The sequence below is a fragment of the Erythrolamprus reginae genome, chromosome 2, assembly GCF_031021105.1.
Source record: "Erythrolamprus reginae isolate rEryReg1 chromosome 2, rEryReg1.hap1, whole genome shotgun sequence".
Taxonomy (NCBI): Eukaryota; Metazoa; Chordata; class Lepidosauria; order Squamata; family Dipsadidae; genus Erythrolamprus; species Erythrolamprus reginae.
In genome coordinates, this window is record NC_091951.1 from 150,154,525 (window position 1) to 150,176,173 (window position 21,649).

Below are 21,649 nucleotides of genomic sequence, written 5' to 3' on the forward strand. Positions count from 1 at the left end.
CACGTTGCCAAGGTTGGGAAACACTGCTATAGAGAACTCTTTCAAAATGTACAAGTTAAAGCTACAATTTAACATCAAATCAACACACAACAAAAAATTAACAGCTATGAAATGAATACAAAGCGAAATTATCTAACAGACTGGTGATATAAAAATGTGAGAAACAAGCAGTAACTTGTAAAGTACAGGTAATCCTTGACTTACAACAGTTCATTTAGTGACTGTTCAAAGTTACAACGGCCCTGAAGAAAGGGACTTATAACTGTTTTTCACAGTTACGACTTTTGCAGCATCCCCATGATCATGTGATCAACATTCAGACTTATTTATTTAATTGAATTTATATGCTGCCCACTCCCTGAGGATTCAGGGTGGTTTACAACAATAATTATAAAACAATATAATCAGATTAAAACTTTCCGTAATAATAAAAAACATTTAATAATAATAAATAAATACATTTCCTAATAATAGAAGACATTTCATAATAATAAAAACCCTACAATATAATCACAACATTCATACACCAAACATCCCAGTCTATTTGTGTTTCCAGCGGATAAAATGGTGTCAATTTTCATGGCCATCAGGTCTACCAGCTAAGCCAGGTTTTCAAGGCTTTTTGGAAACCCAGTAGGGTGGGGGCCATGTGGACTTTGGGGGGTAGTTGGTTCCAAAGGGCCAGAGCCACCACAGAGAAGGCCCTCCCCCACAGGCCTGCCAACCGACACTGTTTAGTCAATGGGATCCAGAGAAGGCCAACCCTGTCATCTCTAATCAGTCGCAGGGATGTATGCAGCAACTGGTTCATATTTGCCAGATGCTTGGCAGCTGGTTCATACTTACGTCTGTTGCTGTATCCCAAGGTCATGTGATCCCATTTTCCAACCTTCCGACAAGCAAAGTCAATGAGGAAGCCAAATTCACTTGACAATTACGTTACTCAATTAACAATTGCAGTGATTCAATAACCACCGAAGCAAGAAAGGTTGCAAAACTCACTTAACAAATATCTCATTGAACAACATAATTTTTGGGCTGAATTGTCTTAAGTCGAGGACTACCTGTGTGCCAGGTGTAAGCCATTGGAAAGTAAAAGCTATGTTGTGTATTTAAAACAAGCAAATTGTGTGCACGTAGCTATATCACATTTCAGCTGGACACTTTGCATAAATAGCATGTTATTCTTCATGGTCCCACTCGATTCCATCCAGATAAATTTCTCTCGGAGGCTTCCTGGGTGCACATTTCCATAGATACCAGAGCCCTGCTAACAGGAGGTGAAACAGAAGAACCAGGCCTAAGAAGATGAAGCAGAGGAGCCTGTCTAAAGTACTAGAACTAGATTTGAGATGCGGTGACCCTTCATCTGTTCCACAATCTGCTGGTCAAAAGAGAAAAAGGTTCCAGGTGAATTTGAGGCTTTGTGGCAGTTCAAAACCAGAGCAGCAGAAAAGTTATTTGAAGTATTCTGAATGACCACGGGGGAATAAACAACTGCTACTTGACGAACAGAATTAAAACACACGTTACATGTATTTCAAATACTATACATCATTTCCAATATTTAGATCTAAAAGCCTAGACATTTGGGTACAATAAACAGTAACAAAGATCAGAATTTTTTAAAAAGAGAGTTGACTTTGCAAAATGTTTGGCATACAGAGAGAGAGATGTCTTTGTCGTTTCTTGTTGTTAGGGAGACTCTCCCATTTATTTTGAAGTTTAAGGAATATATTGGCTGGGTACAAGCGGAGTCACCATCTCTTACTTTTACTGATGCACTCTGCCTTGTATCATCATAGTGAAGTGTGAGGAAAAGGAAAGGACTATCTACTCTTATTGCTGCCCTGTTATTCCATCATACAGCTTCATGGCTTAATTTTAAATCACCAAGTATTAAAATAATTGATTCTTAGTTTAAATAATTAAAATAGCTACACTATTTTTTTGTATATAAGAGCCAGGATGGCGCAGCAGGTAGAGTGCTGTACTGCCTGCCACTGAAGCTGACTGTAGATCTGCATGTCAGCGGTTCAAATCTCATCACCGGCTCAAGGTTGACTCAGCCTTCCATCCTTCCAAGGTGGGTAAAATAAGGGCCAGGATTGTGGGGGCAATATGCTAGCTCTGTTAAAAAGTGCTATTGCTAACATGTTGTAAGCCGCCCTGAGTCTAAGGAGAAGGGAGGCATAAAAATTGAATAAAAAAATAAAAAAAATAATTTTTTAACATCAAAAATCCTGGTAACTTCCAGGTTTTAAAAAGTCTTTAGGTGGTAGACCATTCATTACTGCCAAGATTTATGTCATTGTGCAGAAGCTTCCTCGTCACCTTAATTATAAAATATTATAACCTCTCCCCCCACCATATACCTTGTTTACTTGCCTTTTGTCTTAAGATCCTTTGCATGTTCTAATTGATCATTTGATGCTGTAGACGTCGCCTTCTTTTTTGCTTTAAATCCACAATTCAGACAAAGCGTTGCATTATCACTGACCAGTTTTTGCACCAGGATCGTTTCAGCTGTGCTAAGGACTATTAATATGAGAAGGCCAATGTAGTAATAACCTAAGATTATTGGAAAAAGGAAGAGGCATTATTGATGGATACCCTCAGCCTTTGCTTTATGTTACTGTGGGAAGTGTGTGCTGAAATTAGGTTAGTACATAATCTATAAATTCAGATTAGGATGAATGTTAGGGTTAGGGTTATTATTATTTTTATTATTATTATTTATTAGATTTGTATGCCGCCCCTCTCCGTAGACTCGGGGCGGCTCACAGCAATAGTAAAAAACAATATATAATAACAAATCTAATAATTAAAATAATTAAAAGGGTTCCTTGAGATCTATGCTATAGCTAAGTATGGTGAGTGGTAAGAGTCATTTATTTATGAAATTTGTTTGCCATTCATTTTACTGCAAGATGACTCTGGGCCGCTTACAACATGAAAATAAAATATCTATATACAACTGTGTAAAATCACAGTAAAATCATAATAAAATACAAATTATGACTAAAACTAAAGGATGGTGAGGAAAGGAGCAGAATATACAGGGGGAGGAAGTGGGAATGCTATTAGTTGATCAATCACCTCCAGTGTGATTCTCCCCCAGTTGGGCCCCATCCAAATGACAGAGTCAGTTTCTAAATTCAGTTCCGGTCAGTTTCAGGTTCTAATTTTTTTACTACTGGTTCTGTGGGCGTGACTTATTTTGTGAGCATAGTTTGATGGTCATGTGATGGTGGTGGGGTGTGAATGCTTGTCTGGTGGTGGGCACTACTCACAGAGCACCTGTTTTATGTTGTATGTGTGTGAATATTTTTTAAAAAATCAATAAAAATAAAAAATAAAAAAATGTGATGGTGAGTGTGGTTTGGTAGTCATGTGACTGTGTAGGAATGGCTTTGCGGTCATGTGACTGGGTAAGAACCCACCCCATATCTGCCTACTGATGATACCTCAACCCATGGTGATAGATTATTTCACTGAGTAGTTTCATGTAGATGTTAAAATAAATGGAGATGGTATCAAGCCCTGTGACAGTCTTGGGCTGGGTCTCTCACTCCCTATTAGGACCTACCCTGGAGGAAGGACTTGCACCAGTACACACAGTGCTGCCCAGCACCAGGCACCTTAGTGCCGTGATGGCGAACCTATGACACAGGAGCAACAGGTGGCACATAGAGCCATATCAGAGGGCATGCAAGGTGGTGCCCTATGTCAGCTCCAGCGCACATGCACATGCTAGCCAGCTGGTTTTCAGCCTTGGGGAAAGCCGTTTCACCCTCTGGTGGCTTCAGGGAGTGCAAAAAAACTGCCCAATGGGCAAGCCGGAAGTTCAGAAAAACGGACTTCTGTTTTGCCCATTGTGATTTTTTTTGCACTCTGGGGCTTTAGGAAGCTTCCCTGAAGGGGAAATACCCAGAGCCCAGAAGGGCGGGAGAAAAAAACCCCTTCTTCATACCTGTTCTGCCAGCTTATGACACAAGCCTTCAATTAAAGGTAAAAACTAGCCAAAACAGACACACACACGGGAATATGCAATAAGAATGTCTTTATCCGAAACAAAATAGAAGCAAAACTCCCTTTTTACCTTCAAAGGGATTTCTTGTAAAAACAAAGCACACTTGAATGCAGTAAGATAATAAAGACAAGAAAAACTCCACTCAATTAACTAGTAACTGTGAAATGTGTCACAGCCACTATTCTTCAGACGTTGTAAAACTCACAATGATTTATGGCCAAAGTCCTGAAATCCAAACAGAGTCCTGAGAACAAATCCTGAAATGGCAAGTCAAGGTCTAACAAGTACGATCAGATAATCTTCCACACTGCGAGGCCGGCACGCTGCCCATTTAACAGCAGCCCTAATTATTTGAACCCCACCCAACCACAGGTGAACTTCCTTATCGCCTGTAATTTATTTATTTATTTATTAATTGCGGCATTCCCCCTCCCTCCCCCAGGCCTATATAATTTATGTATGGTGTGTATGTGTATATGTCTAGTTTAATAATGGGGTTTTTAAAATGTTTTTTAAATTTATTAGATTTGTTAGGAATTGTTTTACTGTATGCTGTGAGCCAACCCGAGTCTACGGAGAGGGCGGCATACAAATCTAATAAACAAACAAATAAACAAACAAACAAACAAACAAACATAGAAGACTGATGGCAGAAAAAGACCTCATGGTCCATCTAGTCTGCCCTTATACTATTTCCTGTATTTTATCTTAGGATGGATATATGTTTATCCCAGGCATGTTTAAATTCAGTTACTGTGGATTTACCAACCACATCTGCTGGAAGTTTGTTCCAAGCATCTACTACTCTTTCAGTAAAATAATATTTTCTCACATTACTTCTAATCTTTATTTTGGATGTTTAGTAATAGCAAATATATAGGGAAATTGTATCTCTTTGAGGCAAGGCGAGGTCAGACACCCTAACCCTAACCCAAACCATTGATATGAGTGATGTCAAGTTGGCGACCTTTAAATCAGTCACATGACCTTTAAGCCACTCCCCCAGTCACATGATCGTCAAGCTACTCCCACCTGGTCACATGGCCAGCAAGCCACCCCCACAAAATGAGCCACCACCACAGTGCGGCAGTAAAAATTGTTGCAGCCCTTCACTGATGCAGACTCATCTGAAACTGCCAAGCATCCAGCTTTTGATCACCTTCCCTAAAGAGGTGTTGCTGTTATCATTAATTATAACCTTATCTTTAGATGAATATTTTTTTTCTGGATGTTATTTTAATCTATTAGATAAAATGGACAAAACTTTCCATTTGACATATTTGGGTGACTTGTTGCTTGGCATCTTTCTGCTTGTACAACTTACTGAGCAGAGGACTACAGGAGGACGATTCTGGCAGGGAACCAATGAAAGAAGAATAGAAGACTAGGTATGCCAGAAGCAATGTGAGCATGTATGACAATCTGTCCTGGAGACGGATAAAGAAGCCACAGAGATCCGCTATCTCAACTGCAATGCTTGGCAATACTGAGGAAAGGACGACTCGCATTCCTGTGTTTTTTAGATTTATCTGAAAAAGAAGCCAGACATAGTGGTAAAAGGAAAAAATAATTCAAGTTTCACCAGAGGTTTATTTATTGGGCATTGATAAATGTGCTAAGCCTAAATATGGTTTGTTTGCTTTGGTTAAGCACAGCATTCAAATTCTGCCATTATGGTTGTAAACCATGGGTTATTTTTTTTAATGAAATGAACCCAGCCAACTACACCCAATATTTCTATTTTTATGAGGGTGAGAGGGACAGAGACTCCCAGGAAATCTTCCCATTGTTAATATCAATTTCAAAGGCAGATAGAACATCTGTAGGCTTCATCAGTCCAGCCAGCTAGAAGATAAGAGACTAGAAGAAATGCATATACATATACATCATATATATATACACTGCTCAAAAAAAATTAAGGGAATACTTAAACAACACAATATAACTCCAAGTAAATCAAACTTCTGTGAAATCAAACTGTCCACTTAGGAAGCATCACTGATTGACAATCAATTTCACATGCTGTTGTGCACATTCAACTTTGTACAGAACAAAGTATTCAATGAGAATACTTCATTCATTCAGATCTAGGATTTGTTATTTCAGTGTTCCCTTTATTTTTTTTGAGCAGTGTATATATGTAAGTATATGTATAACATATTTTTGTGATAACTGAAAAGGAAGGGAGACTATTTCAAGCTTGTTATGCTCTTATCAGCTAGACATATCCTTACCAGGATTTGAACCAGGGGACTTTTGCCTGAAACGCAGAATATAAATCTCTAGACTCTCCTCTGAATCAGCTTTTACCAGGGAAAGGCCATATGTTTCTTTTCTGTCAAATCACCTGGTATACCCAAATATGGGAGGAGACAAAAGGAAAGCAAGATGACTTCTTGCAGGCAGTAGTCTACTGGTTCAAATCCTGGGAAGGGTATGTCTAGCTGATGAGATTTCAATTATCAACAAAAACATGTCACATATATATATTATAGATTGTCGACTATGAAACAATTTATCTGTCTTGTATCTCGGGTGTGGCTGACAGGCAAAAGGAAAGCAAGATGCTTCCTCCCATATTTGGGTATACGAGGTGATTCAACAGAAAACAAATGTATGTGTGTGTGTGCGTGTGTGTGTGTGTGTGTGTGTGCGTATAGATGGATGGATGGATGGATGGATGGATGGATGGATGGGTAGGTAGGTAGGTAGATAGATAGATAGATAGATAGATAGATAGATAGAGATAGATAGATATAGATAGAGAGAGAGAGAGAGAGAGATGATAGATAGAGATAGATAGATAGATAGATAGATAGATAGATAGATAGAGAGAGATGATAGATAGAGAGAGATAGATAGATAGATAGATAGATAGATAGATAGATAGATAGATAGATAGATAGATTTGGTTTTTTTCTGTTGAATCACCCTGGCCCCTCCATGGACCATCCAAGGCAGTTAATTTTTATAGCCGACAAACTATATTCTATAGGCGTAACATATTTCATTGCTGATAATGAAAATGAAGGAGACTATTTCAAGCTATTTAGCTCTCATCAGCTAGTCATACCTTTACGGGGATTTGAACCTGGGCAGCCTGCCTTATAAGGCAGTAGCTTTTAACCTCTAGGCCACAGGTTCTCCTCCTTTCTCAGCTTGTTGAAACCTTTGATAGGAAAAAAACCCCCAAACCATACACGCACACGCACACGCACACACACTGTCAAGTCACCCAATGGTCCTTTTAACAAATTACAATGCAATGCAAGTGATATTCTTACCATGACCGCAAAATAAGGCTGGGCCGTATCCTTTTGGCTTGTAATGTTCACATTTGTGATGAGATATTCACGCTTTAAATTCAGAATTTCATTTTTAATGGAGGTGCTGAATTCCAACTCACTGACTTGAAATAATAATTGAAAAGAATTTGAAAATTCACAATCTTATTCATCGTAAGTAAAAAAAACTGGTATAGTATCTACTAAGACAAACTACACGTATGAGTCAGTCAACCATATTAGAAGCCATCTGGGAAAAGAAATGCCATAGATGAGAAAAGGGCCAATAATAGCAGAAATTAGAATAAGAGGTTATCCTTTAAAGGGGCAGAGTTGCTACTAACTTGGTGCTAAGAATTGGAACTACTGTACTACAATTTAGCAACCGAAATCTGGTGCCAATGTCTTCCCTTAAAGTTTTTCAGGGTGACTTTTTTTTGTCTGATGTTTTTGCTTTCATTAAGTACAATATATTTTAGACAGATAGATGCGTTGAGCAAGTTGCAAAGGTAATGCGGAGAGAGATTCAGATATTTCTAGCTATCTTCTTGCTTGAATTGTCTTGTGCTCAATATCTTGTCAGTGGAGATTGTGCATAAATTGATAATAGGAACTGGACATTTTGTACAGCAGCACCACAGAATGATGGATATTAGTGGACATTAGTAGACAATGTCAGGTGGTTTTCATTCACTGGCTTATATATTCAATGTTTTGTATAAGTAAATATTACTTTAATAATTACTTATTAAAATTATACATTTTAATGTGGAAGGCATGCAAACTGACCAAGAAATGATTATCATCCCCATTTTTATTCTCAGTGACAATTGGCAATATTAAGCAGGTCCTATCATGAATAGGATAGGATAGAATAGAATAGAATAGAATTCTTTATTGGCCAAGTGTGATTGGACACACAAGGGATTTGTCTTTGGTGCATATGCTCTCAGTGTACATAAAAGAAAAAGATACATTTTTCAAGAATCATGTGGTACAACACTTAATGATTGTCATAGGGGTCAAATAAGCAATGAAGAAACAATCAATATTAATAAAAATCTTAGGAAAGAAGCAACAAGTTACAGTCATACAGTCCTAAGTGGGAGGAAAAGGATGGTAGGAATGATGAGAAAAAACTAGTAGAAATAGAAGTGCAGATTTAGTAAAAAAAAGTCTGACAGTGTTGGAGGAATTCTTTGTTTAGTAGAGTGATGGCGTTTGGGGAAAAACTTCCCTTCCTCTGATTGGTTGTCCCATGGACCCAAAAAGCTCAGGATGAACATGCTTTGGGGCCCGTTTGGTGAATGAGCTGAGATAAAGGGGGTGAGATGGGAGGGGCTGGGGCGTAGGGGCTAGGCTGAAGAGCTAGGGCCAATTCAACAAAGGAGAAAAGGCAGCCAAGCAGAGGAGGTAAACAGTCATAGACTCCATGAATAATCCTATTGATGTTATCTATATTGGTTGTTGTGATTATTGTGCCTTCATAACCAGCCATATCACATTCACCCAAATCAACAAATCAATTACGATCATCCATAAAAACTTTCATTAGAACTGTGTGCAATGCCAGCAGAAATAAAACATGCAGTCTGCAAAGGGCTTTGCTAACTATATCCAAAATGTACTTAAGAAGAGACCATAGGTGATTGTCCTGAAGTTTGAATGGAGTTCTTTACCGTGCATGACAACCAATTTCCCTATGTTATTTAGGTATGAAAGTTTTTGCCTACCTTTGGTGTCCAGTGAGTAAAAGCTCAGAAAGCACTGGCTGCTATCTAATGGATAATAGAAGAGGTCAAAGTTACAGTTGCTGTCAATGCGAAGAGCAAGTTGAAATTCTGTTTTCCCATCGCTGTGAAGTACCACATTAGGGGATCCCACTCTCCATGTTACGTCATAACTTTAATGAAAGAAATGCGATGTGAGCTAAAGCTAATGTTACTTTTTTAATAATTTTGTTATCTTCTAAAATGTTGAAAAACAATTTCTTACTTTCAAATGAGAAAAAGTGTGCTTATTTTCTTATTAAAATTCTCAAGCTATCATTGTTTACTATAGAGAGTCTGAGATTATATAGAAAAAATAGACTAGACCAAACCAGAACAAAACAGAACAGTAGAGTTGGAAGGGACCTTGGAAATCTTTTAGTTCAATTCCCTGTTCAGCCAGAAGACCCTATAACAGTGATGGTGAACCTTTTTCGGTTCGCCTGCCAAAGGGGGGGGTCGTGCTGGGGTATTGCACGCACACGTGCCCACACCCATAATTCCATGAGCTTCCCCACGCATGTGTGCATGACCCCCCCACTCCAGGCACAGTTGTTAAGTAAAGTGGTCTTAGTGTTAATACCACTTTATAAGGCCTTGGTAAAGCCACACTTGGAATACTGCATTCAGTTTTGGTCAGCCCAATGCAAAAAGAATGTTGAAACTCTAGAAAGAGTGCAGAGAAGAACGACAAAGATGATTAGGGGACTGGAGGCTAAAACATATGAAGAACGGTTGCAGGAACTGGGCAACTGGGGAAGCACGATAAGTAGTGTTCCAATATTTCAGGGGTTGCCATAAAGAAGAGAGAGTCAACCTATTCTCCAAAGCATCTGAGGGTAGAACAAGAAGCAATGGGTGGAAACTAAACGAGGAGAGAAGTAACTTAGAACAAAGGAGAAATTTCCTGACAGAACAATTAATTAGTGGAACAATTTGCATTCAGAAGTTGTGAATGCTCCAACACTGGAAGTTTTAAAGAAAATGTTGGATAACCATTTGTCTGAAATAGTGTAGGATTTCCTGCCTAAGCAGGGGGTTGGACTAGAAGACCTCCAAGGTCCCTTCCAACTCTTGTTGCTGCTGCTGTTGTTGTTGTTGATTTGATTTGATTTGATTTGATTTATTGGATTTATATGCCGCCCCTCTCCGCAAACTTGGGGTGGCTCACAACAAGGTAAAAACAATACATAATAACAAATCCAATACTCACCAATCCAATTACAATTTAAGCTAAAAAATTCATAAAAAACAACCCCAGAATATTAAAAAACAAGCACACAATCAATCTAACACCAAAACAACATGGGCAAGGGGGAGATGTTTCAGTTCCCCCATGCCTGACGGCAGAGGTGGGTTTTAAGGAGTTTGCGAAAGGCAAGGAGGGTGGGGGCAATCCTAATCTCAGGGGGGAGCTGGTTCCAGAGGGTCGGAGCCGCCACAGAGAAGGCTCTTCCCCTGGGTCCCGCCAGACGGCATTGTTTAGTCGACGGGACCCGGAGAAGGCCAACTCTGTGGGACCGAACCGGTCACTGGGATTCGTGCGGCAGAAGGCGGTCCCGGAGATATTCTTGTCTGGTGCCATGAAGGGCTTTATAGGTCATAACCAACACTTTGAATTGTGACCGGAAACTGTTGTTGTTGTTGTTGTTGTTGTTGTTATTATTATTATTATTATTATTATTATCATAATCATCATTACAAAATATTCTTAATACATTTTGATCGTGACAGAGACCTATAGCAAGCACTGTCTTTTATTGCAAACAACAGCTGAGTGGTAATGTTTCCACAGGATTCCTGATTTTAGTCTTCAGGAAACCTGTGCCAGCTTGTGCCCCTATAGTTGTGTTTTCTTTTATGAGCTATATATGTAGTTTCATTCAATGGTGTCTGCTGGCAGATTTAAATGTGAGTTTCTTGACACCCAACTAAATCTAACATTTGGTTGTAATAAAGTATAATCAAAACAATCATGCCCATTACTCTAAAGTCTTTTCTTCCTTATGCTTAGCTTCTTTATTTTGTCTCTCAAAGACTCTTGTAAATATGCATTAAAAGTTAGGAGAGAAACAGAGGAAATACAATATCCTATCCAAACATGGATTGGATGATGCCAACATTGCTAAAAGATCAGGCACATGGGTCTTGTGATCAAATGCTGGGGAATAGATAGCCTACTATTAGCTACAGCAGTGTTTTTCAACCAGTGTGCCGCGGCACACTGGTGTGCCGTGAGACATGGTCAGGTGTGCCGCGAAGCTCAGAGAGAGAAAGAAAGCAAGAGAGAGAGAGAAAGAAAGAAAGCAAGAGAGAAAGAGCGAGCGAGAGAGAAAGAGAAAGAAAGCAAGAGAGAGAGAAAGAGAACAAGAGAAAGAAAGAGAGAGAGAGCAAGAGAGAGAAAGCAAGCAAGAGAGAGAGAGAAAGAGAGGGAAGGAAGGAGAGAGAAAGAAAGACATAGAGGGAGGTAGGGAGGAAGAGAGAAAGAGAGCAAAAAAGAGAGGAAGGAAGAGAAAGAGGGATGGAGAGAGAGAAAGAAAGAGGAAGGAAGGGAGAAAAGGGGGGAGAGAGAAATAGAGTGAAAGGGAGGAAGAGAGAGAGAGAATTTTTTTGTCCAAACTTTTTTTAGCCCCCCGCCCCACTCCTCTCAATGTGCCCCAGGGTTTCGTAAATGTAAAAAATGTGCCGCGGCTCAAAAAAGGTTGAAAATCACTGAGCTACAGTACCACCAACTGGCTCTTTTATTACAGGTAGAGTGTTGAAATAGATGTGTTCCTACAGTGCACTCCTCCAATGTGTCTTGTTGTGGACACTGTTATTTTAATGCTACTTACGCTTCTTGAACTGTATAGGATGGAGTCCAGACTGAATTCCAAGGAACAGTGACAGCGCTGAAGGGGAATTCCTCCTCATCCCAAGACAGCTTTTCATTATACCACGACTGAAAGATTCATTAAGAGAAAATATTAGTCTTCATTCTCACATTTCTTATTCCCAGCATTGATGATGTTAAAATTTAAGTCACCCTTTTCCAGCTTGGCCATCCTGGAGACTTTATGGAAAATGACTTTATAGGCATTATGATGAAGTTAGTCCCTGTTGTGGTTGGCTCTGGCCCAGCTCCTGCCCCAGGGAATGGAGAGGTGGATGCAGGGGAAACTTCAACATGTCACAGGCCCGTGTTATTGCCGACAGAATCAGTTCAGAGTTTAGTTTCCTCGGACGAAGAAGAAGGTGGGAGTGACTCGGCAGAGGAGGGCTTGGCACATAGCCAAGGCAGTCAATCTCCCTTATCTTCCTTTGATTTGGATTATGACATTTTGGACCCACCCAAGCGCAGAATTATGCATAGAAGAGACCAAGTAAGAACATATTACAGGAAATAAGGGAGGCCACCTGTGTTTGGGTGGGGTTCCAGTAATTAGGGCTGCTGCTATAAATAGCAGCATGTGGGTTTGGCTGTTGTGGAAGAATATCTGATCGGAGTTTGTTAGGAATCCTGTGTTTTCTGGACTTTGTTGCTTTTTCATGCCTTTGAAAACAAAGCAGAGCAACATGTGTGTGTGTCTCACTTTGTTGGAAGAAGAAGGGGTGTGAAGTTTCTTCACAGCTGCTAGCTAAGTACTTAATGACTGCTTAAGGGAAATTGTACAGACTACCCGGTTGTTTTGGGAAGAGTGCTCTTTGCAATACAAAAAGAGTGCTTTGTTTATTTTGACTTTTGTGATAAAGAACATTGTTTTGAATTTTCAAACGTGTGTGTGTCTGAAATTTGTGCCCTTGAATTTTTGGGAGGCTCCTATCAGAGAGCCCGACAGAATAGTCCCATGATTACGATTATAGATGGGAGGTATGAATGGGGATTAATTTGTATGGACAATAAGAGCTTCCTTTTTGAGTTAGCAATGTACACTGGATAAACAATCACGGATAATCTTTTCATGGGTGTTAGGATGAAGTTAGTGTTAAGAGAAGGAAAAGTTGAACAGAAGCATGATAGATATTGCCTAAGAATTTTAGGCAAACTCAGTTGCCATAGTTACTTCTCCCATTTCCCATGGCTAGTGATTTATGGGCCTGTGTACAGCTCCCAGAAAATCCAGGGGAAAATACATTATTATTAAGCCAATATGTTTGCAATATACTCTGAAGGAGAAGGAAAGTCGACAGTGTTTTTAACACACAAGCTGTTGGAGGATGAGATTTTAAGAAAGTTGACTATCCAATGGTTAGAAAGGAATGGATTCACCTAGAAATGGATGCTGGGGGAAAGCCACATGGGATGCATACACAAAAATAATAATTAAAAACGAAACATTTAATTCACATTTTCCAGGCTACACTTTCCAGATTACATAAATCAGAATGTCAAAATGTTGCATTTTTCGGAATAATGTGGTGTAATTTGGGGCTAAAATCTGTATACTGCAAGAAATTTGCTCTTGGTATTTATTATTAAATACATATAACATTTATAGCAAATGGTTTGTACATTTTCATTTACTCTTTTCTTTATAACTTACATTCCATTGCAGTTAAAGATCTGGACATATTCACCAGGATGCAAAAAGAGGGGAGTAGGATTGGAATGCTGTTCTTTTTTTGTTCAAAGCACACTGATATAACATTTTCAAGTTCAAGTCTGGGTTATGAATGCTGCCCCAAGGACTGGACTTAAAATTGATTCCAAAGTAAAGAAATGGGTGGAGTCAGGACATTCCTCATTTAGAAATTACCTTGCTAAGCAACCATTTGCAAATACAACAATAATTTTAAAAAATAGATTTTGCAGCCCATGTATGAATTTAGGATCAAATTTTGTGTTTTTTATCAGGACAACCTAGTCTATCCAAATATGGGATGGCCGCTTTCACCATTCAGCCTCAATCCAGGAGACTTCACAAGCGGAAGCCGGTATGCTTCATCCCATATTTGGGTAGACCAAATTTCCCTGAGAGAAAAAACATTTACTGGTAATCTCTCCCCTGGTATAGCTGACAATAAGAGAGCCTGTGGCTTAGAGGTTAATACATCTACCTAATGTGTAAATAGCCTGGGTTTAAATCCCAGTAAGGGCACGGATAGCAGATGAGAGCAAAGTAGATCTATAGGAGTCTCCTTTTATTTCTTTGTCGGTAAATATAAATTTAACACGATCAATTTTCGTGTATCTGACAATGCATGCTTTAGTGAAAGCAACACTGGCATAACTGTACCAGAAAACTATATCTGAATGAGACAGCAGCAACCAGGACTTTATTATTATTATTATTATTATTATTATTATTATTATTATTATTATTATTAATAATAATAATAATAATAATAATAATAATAATAATTAGATTTGTATGCCGCCCCTCTCCGAAGACTCGGGGCGGCTCACACAACAATAAAAAACAGTATAGACAATGGAACAAATCTAATAATAAGAATTACAGTGGAACCCCGACATAAGAGCTGCTCTACTTAAGAGCAACTCGAGATAAGAGCTGGGAGAGGAGAGATATTTTTGTTCTACTTACAAGCCCAAATTCGAGATACAAGCGCCAAGGAGCTGTCTCCTGAAGCCAAACGCTAACTTCCGCGTTCGGCTTCAGGAGACAGCTGCGAAGCGGCGCGCGTGTTTTAAAAGGTTGCAGCCGGCCTGGGGGGCTCGGGGGGGTGTTTGCAGCTTTCTTTCTTGCTCTTTTTCTTTCTCTCTTTTACCTTCCCTTCTATTTCTTCTTTTCTTTCTCCTTCCCACCTTCTTCCCTCCCTCCCTTCACTCATTCCTCTCTTACTCTCCCCTTTCATAAGTTTCCTTGCTTCCTTCCTCTGTTTCTGTCCCTTCCCCCTTTCTTTCTTTCTTTCTTTCTTTCTTTCTTTCTTGCTCTTTTTCTTTCTCTCTTTTACCTTCCATTCCTCTATTTCTTCTTTTCTTTCTCCTTCCCACCTTCTTCCCTCCCTCCCTCCCTTCACTCATTCCTCTCTTACTCTCCCCTTTCATAAGTTTCCTTGCTTCCTTCCTCTGTTCCTGTCCCTTCCCCCTTTCTTTCTTTCTTTCTTTCTTTCTTTCTTGCTCTTTTTCTTTCTCTCTTTTACCTTCCATTCCTCTATTTCTTCTTTTCTTTCTCCTTCCCACCTTCTTCCCTCCCTCCCTCCCTTCACTCATTCCTCTCTTACTCTCCCCTTTCATAAGTTTCCTTGCTTCCTTCCTCTGTTCCTGTCCCTTCCCCCTTTCTTTCTTTCTTTCTTTCTTTCTTTCTTTCTTTCTTTCTTGCTTGCTTGCTTGCTTGCTTGCTTGCTTGCTCTTTTTCTTTCTCTCTTTTACCTTCCCTTCCTCTATTTCTTCTTTTCTTTCTCCTTCCCACCTTCTTCCCTCCCTCCCTCCCTTCACTCATTCCTCTCTTACTCTCCCCTTTCATAAGTTTCCTTGCTTCCTTCCTCTGTTCCTGTCCCTTCCCTCTTTCCTTCCTTCCTTCCCACCCTCCGTCCATTCATTCACCCATTCCTCTCTTGATCGCTTAAAGCCGGTCCCTGGTGCAAAAAGGGTTGGGGACCTCTGTCCTACAGGATTGGGTGGCAGAGAAGTTGAACATATGTAAATTTAAAAGTTTAAGAAAGTTTACAAGTTAAGTGAAAGAAACTTCATTATTCATTTATATGTACATGTACATTTCTTCATTAAAAACATGTCTTTCTGCATAATTTAGACTAACTTTGTGAGTTTTTTGAGGGCTGGAACCAATTAAAATTATTTACATTAATTCCTATGGGGAAAAGTCGTTCGAGATAAGAGCTGCTCGACTTAAGAGCCCAGGTCCGGAACGAATTAAACTCGTATCTCGAGGTACCACTGTATATTAAAAACCCCAACTGTTAAAAAACCATACAACACATACATACCAAACATAAAATATAAGAGAGCCTGGGGGAGATGTCTTAGTTCCCCCATGCCTGGCGATATAGGTGGGTCTTGAGTAACTTGTGAAAGACAAGGAGGGTGGGGGCTGTTCTAATCTCCGGGGGGAGTTGGTTCCAGAGGGCCGGGGCCGCCACAGAGAAGGCTCTTCCCTTGGGGCCCGCCAAACAACATTGTTTGGTCGACGGGACCCGGAGAAGGCCAACTCTGTGGGACCTTATCGGCCACTGGGATTCGTGCGGTAGAAGGCGGTTCCGGAGGTATTCTGGTCCAATTTATTTATGGCTTTATTTAGTGACATTTAGTGACATGAACTAATTGTGAGTATGGAACAGTTGCTAAATGAGGAGAGGGTGTAATCTAAATGTAATTGACATGAAAAGAATATAGTTTATCGTGCATGGTGTAATTTTTCCTTTCTGTCATACTAAAATAAACAATTTGACAGCAACGTTTTACAGTTTCTAAACAAAACTTGGATTTTCATGCTGCACTCCCTGCCTTCCTTGTCTCTCTTTCCAATTACTGGATTTTAAAAAATTAAGCATTACCTGATTTAGTACCAGAACAGATGTGATGGTGTATTTCAAGATGTCCTAGGGGAAGAATAACCCATTGTCATTTTCTTTCCATTTGTTTATAAAATCATATTGAATTTTCTTTTGGAAAATCCACAATAAAATGCAACATGGAATTGAATGGAATGGAACAGAATGGAAAGGAATAATTTTCAAATACTAAGGTTCCAAAAAGAAAAAAAAAGCTATTATTTTAAATATTGCCCAAGATACTGTGTTGTTCACATATGATTTTTATTCTACCAGCAGAATGCCTTATTTATTAACCATTTTTGTGACACAGAGTCCAACGCCTATCTAGGTGCTTTCTTCCTTCAGTGCATGTTCAAAGCAGCAATAGCCACTTTTCTTTGAACGCTACAAAATTACTGGAGTTATTAGATTTTTGGGAACCTCAGCTGTACTTCACACGTGTCCAAGATGCTCCCTTACATTTCTTCCGAATATATTCCTTGCCACCAATTCTCACAGGTCATCTCTCACTATGAAAACAATATTGTGAAATGTAGGGAATAAAGGAAGGGAAATACTGTAATATTAACTTCTCTCTTTGTAGAGTTGGATGAAGGGGTCTTCATGACTTCACAGCTGAGGAAGCAGAGAAACTCCAGGGAACTGGTTATAAAGTGAAAACTCCATACGTACCAGCCAGCTTGAAGACAGTAAAGCCTTCCATTAATGATTTATTTATGCTCTTTGCAAGGTATAATATTGACATAGCCAAGTTGGTTGCGCTAGGAATCTCAGCATGGATCAATAAAAGTATTACATGGATGAGACTTATGAAATCAATGAACTGACAGTCTCTCATAATGTTTTAGCTTCTACAGCTTCTCCCTCAGAGAGAGAGAGAGAGACAGAGAGAAGAGAGAAAGACAGAGAGAGAGAGAAAGAGAGAGAGAGACAGAGAGACAGAGAGACAGAGAGACAGAGAGATTCACACACACAACAAAAAACACTATTTAGTTCCCCATTGGAACTTGGAGCAATTTAAATCCACAGCAACCCCCTATTTTCTTTTGGAGTAGAGTGCTTAGTTAATGACAATATACAAATATTTGAATTTTATCATACGTACCACATCCAGCACATTAGACATAATCACTGTGATATTCACTATAAGGGGGCCATTTCCAGTTTTGTGGGTCTGATATAAAGGATTTCTTCCAAATAGTGATTTAAATAGTTTTTCTTCCAAAGAGGCAGAGGAATCTTGCCAGGTTATCTGAAGTGAGGCTGCTAGAAGCAAAGCACAAAATTCCCATTTTAGATCAAAGGTTCTCACAGTATGTTTCAGTTGAAATCAACACCAACATTTGTGTTAAGACTGAGAAAGATGTTTACATTTAGTTCTTATTAAATCCCATCTCTAAACTAAGTATGGTAGAGCAGTGTTTCCCAACCTTGGAACTTGAAGGTATCTGGACTTCAACTCCCAGAATTCCCCAGCCAGCGAATGCTGGCTGGGGAATTCTGGGAGTTGAAGTCCAGATATCTTCAAGTTGCCAAGGTTGGGAAACACTGTGATAGAGGATGGTGGTCACCTTAGAACCTAAGTAAAGTTCAAGAGCCAGTTTGTTCTAGAAACAAAATGAATATGAATTCTATTCCTACCTCAGGCATGACAGTCATCTAGGTCAGAGATCCCCAGTCCCTCAGCCAATCCTAGTCTGGAGCCTGTTAGGAATTGGGCTGCATATTTGGAGATGAGCGGGGGATGAATGAATGAAATCAAAACCAACCAACCCCCCCCCCCCCCCCGGGAAAATAGTCTTCTATGAAACCAATCCCTGGTGCTAAAAAGATTGGAGACTGCTGATCTAGATAACATTGGGTCAGTAACTCTCTCTCTCTCAACCCAACCTACCACACAATATTGTTGCTGTGGAGAAAAAAGGAAGAGGGAGAAGTATTAAGTATGATGGCCACTGAAAAATGTCTGGGCTAAGTCGTATATTTCGGAGCTGCAGTAGTTCAGGAATATGGCTCTCTTTCTGCCGCTGTCAGTGCCTCCGAGCCCTGCAGCTTCAAGGAAGATTTTGAATTTTGCAAGGTAGTCATCCCAGGTCGACTTCTCCGGGTCGAAGGGATTGGGAACTCAGCCAACGGGAAGGTTGTCCATTCTTCAGAAAACGTGGATCCGCCGTTCCTCGTCGCCAGTGAAAAATACTAAGACAGTCTGTTCTTAAAGCTCTTTTTATTTGTAAAGACAGGACAGCTCTTTTTGTAAGTGACTTCAAGTAAGAACGCGACTGGAAAAAACAGTGCCAGTGCGCTCCTTTTATACTTTATTTTTCCCGCTAAAATCCTACTGTCAAACTCTTAGCCAATCAGAACGCACCATCCATTTCAACTATTTACATTTACCTCAGCGCATATTTAACAGCCACCTTGAGTTATTTTATAAAATAATAAATGCTGCCACAATCGTGTACCCCCAACCTCTTTACCGCAATAACTCTTCAGCAAGAGAAAGAATTAATGCTGATTCCAATTCTTCAAAGCACAAGTAGTCATAAATTTGGTTTGGGGTTTCTGTAGAATCTCCTTCACTTTCCCTTTTACTCAGATGTAAGGAAAGCAGTTTTCTAGGCCCAAATGAGATCATTTTTATTGGCCGTTTCCAAGGCTAAATTTTGCACATGCCTATCAATGCATATCAGTGGACAAAAGATCAGAAACTTATTAGTCTGAACCTATTTTCAAAAAAAGGAAAGATGTACCCTACCTAGCAACAGAAAAAGATAGGTCATGTTGATTCTTGCTGTCTTCATTTGTTTTTTTGCCAGGAGAAGAGTCTTTAATGTAATTCCAGTTCTTGATGTGAAATTGTTACTGATTTCATTCGGGATTATGAAAATTGTAGTCCAGTACACCTTGAAAGCATCAGGTTAGGAATGAATAAAACTAATATGAATTCACAGATATTTCAGGAAATTTGCGTTATCCTTCTCTATGGCATTCCTAGCATATAAAGGCATACTATACGTAATAAGCATTATAATAACATGATTATAATACCTATATTATACCCGTATATGCAATAGTCCTAAAACAGTCTTGCAAATTGATTTTTACTGATGGTAGAAAATAGGAATATTGCCAAACATCCTAATAATATGGAGATTCACAGATTAGCATTACAATTTTTTTCTGTTCTTTTTCATAAGGCAGTGATAATCTAACACGTGCCTTTCTATTTTAAAAAAAAGTATATTCAAAATAACATTTCATACTACATGACCAATTTTAAATCTTTAATTAGTAATACCAAATAGTATCTGAAGAAGAATGAAATACTTAAAAATTATCCAGTGAGTAATCAGGAATGCTTATAACTATAAGAAAAAATAATAATAATGTAATAGGCAAATAAAGCACCCAGTAATTACCTATAAAAGTCTATGAAGAGAGTTAAATTTGTATGCTGCCCCGAGGCTACGGTGAGGGACAGCATACAAATCTAATAAATAATAATAATAATAATAATAATAATAATAATAATAATAATAATAATAATAATAATAATGGGGAAGGGGGAGAGAAACATGCATAAAACATAGATGTTGTATCAATACATGGGAAAACATACAAAGCAGTCATGGAATTTTCTCTCCTTTATAAAATAAAACCTGAGATATAAATAAATCTCATAAGAATAGAATGTAATCAAATGCTCAATCTGTCCCATGCCTTTCTACCCATAGCAAAGGATGCTTCCTAAGTGAGTGCAAAACATTTCAAATTTGAACCACTTTACATAAAGGCACATGGTTATTTTTAAATCTATTTTCACGCTGCAAAGTTTACTCCCGGCACCACCCAGCACCCACTCTACATATTTGTTATAAAAAAAGCTGGTTTTTTAGTTATTAACTTCTCATGGACCATCCTTCAGCCCAGTACAACCTTTTCTCATCTGGACAGGCTACCAATCAACCCAGTGGTGGGTTGTAAAATATTTTGCCATTGAATCACACGCACAGAACCATTCTGGGCAGCTAGGCAGAGCCTCCAACTATCGGTGCTACCAGTTCTAAGAACCGGTCTGAACCTGGAACAACCTACCACTGAATCAATCAGACTAGAGCTGCTCAAGTAGGAGACCTTATACTATTTCAGACAAGTGGCTGTCCAGTCCCTTCTCAAAAAATCCACTAATGATGAAGCACCCTCAACTTCTGAAGACAAGCTGCTCCACTGGTTAGTTATTCTCACTGTTAAAAAGTTTCTTCTTAATTCCAGTCCAGATCACTGCACAGCCTTTATGCTCAATTTTTTTATACACCTGGGTATTTAGTCCAACAAAAGCTGTTGCATTCTGTGCATGTGGAATTTAACAGGTAGGAGCCACCAAGGATAATTTGAAATCTATATTGACTGACCAACCATACCTGGAAAAGATGCCACTATTCAGTAGGGACAGATGGACAGATAACAGTTGAATGAGGAGGAATTGAAAAAATTATCTGTATACTGGTAGTTTGGTAGGAGTGCCCTTTCAAGGGTAGAATCAAAATCTGTCCAATACCCTCGTTGTTTTTTATACCAACAGCTGCCACATCAGTTAGTTATTATGAAAAAGACAGTGGATGAATCCATGTTTGTTTACTGCACACACACACTACCCATGAGTTGAATTCTCAGCAACATTAACCAAATAAGCTTCATGTTATTGTTTTTTAAAAAATGATGTCCTGTATTTTATTCTCTACTATTGCTCTTTCTTCATATATATATATAGGCTTCATAAGCAATTTTTTAAAATAGTCAGAACAGGGGATACTACTGAAAAGTAATTGAACCATCCAAATTATTTTTTCTTTTGCTTCTTTTTTAATGTACAATATTTGTAATCATTTTTCCAAAAAGTCAAAGTGGTTCAAAGTCAAACAAGCCTAGTACTCCTAGCAACAAAAACAACAGCAGCATCTTAACACAGGAAAACTCAGAACTAGTTTGACAGTGTTGAGGGAATTATTTGTTTAGTAGAGTGATGGCAAAAAAACTGTTCTTGTGTCTAGTTGTCTTGGTGTGCAGTGCTTTGTAGCGATGTTTTGAGGGTAGGTGCAATGATTTAA

General features: G+C 39.0%; 1 protein-coding gene across 1 annotated transcript; it reads right to left on the minus strand.

Annotated features, from left to right (window-relative positions):
* Positions 1 to 1,181: 1,181 nt before the first annotated feature.
* ZACN (zinc activated ion channel) lies at positions 1,182 to 18,916 on the minus strand. The gene is made up of 9 exons (XM_070736762.1): positions 18,910 to 18,916; positions 17,647 to 17,807; positions 16,542 to 16,586; positions 11,921 to 12,027; positions 9,051 to 9,220; positions 7,318 to 7,442; positions 5,358 to 5,562; positions 2,389 to 2,571; positions 1,182 to 1,381 (listed from the first exon to the last, which is right to left on the minus strand). The coding sequence occupies exons 1-9, from the start codon at positions 18,914 to 18,916 to the stop codon at positions 1,182 to 1,184; spliced, it is 1,203 nt and encodes a 400-aa protein (XP_070592863.1).
* Positions 18,917 to 21,649: the final 2,733 nt, after the last annotated feature.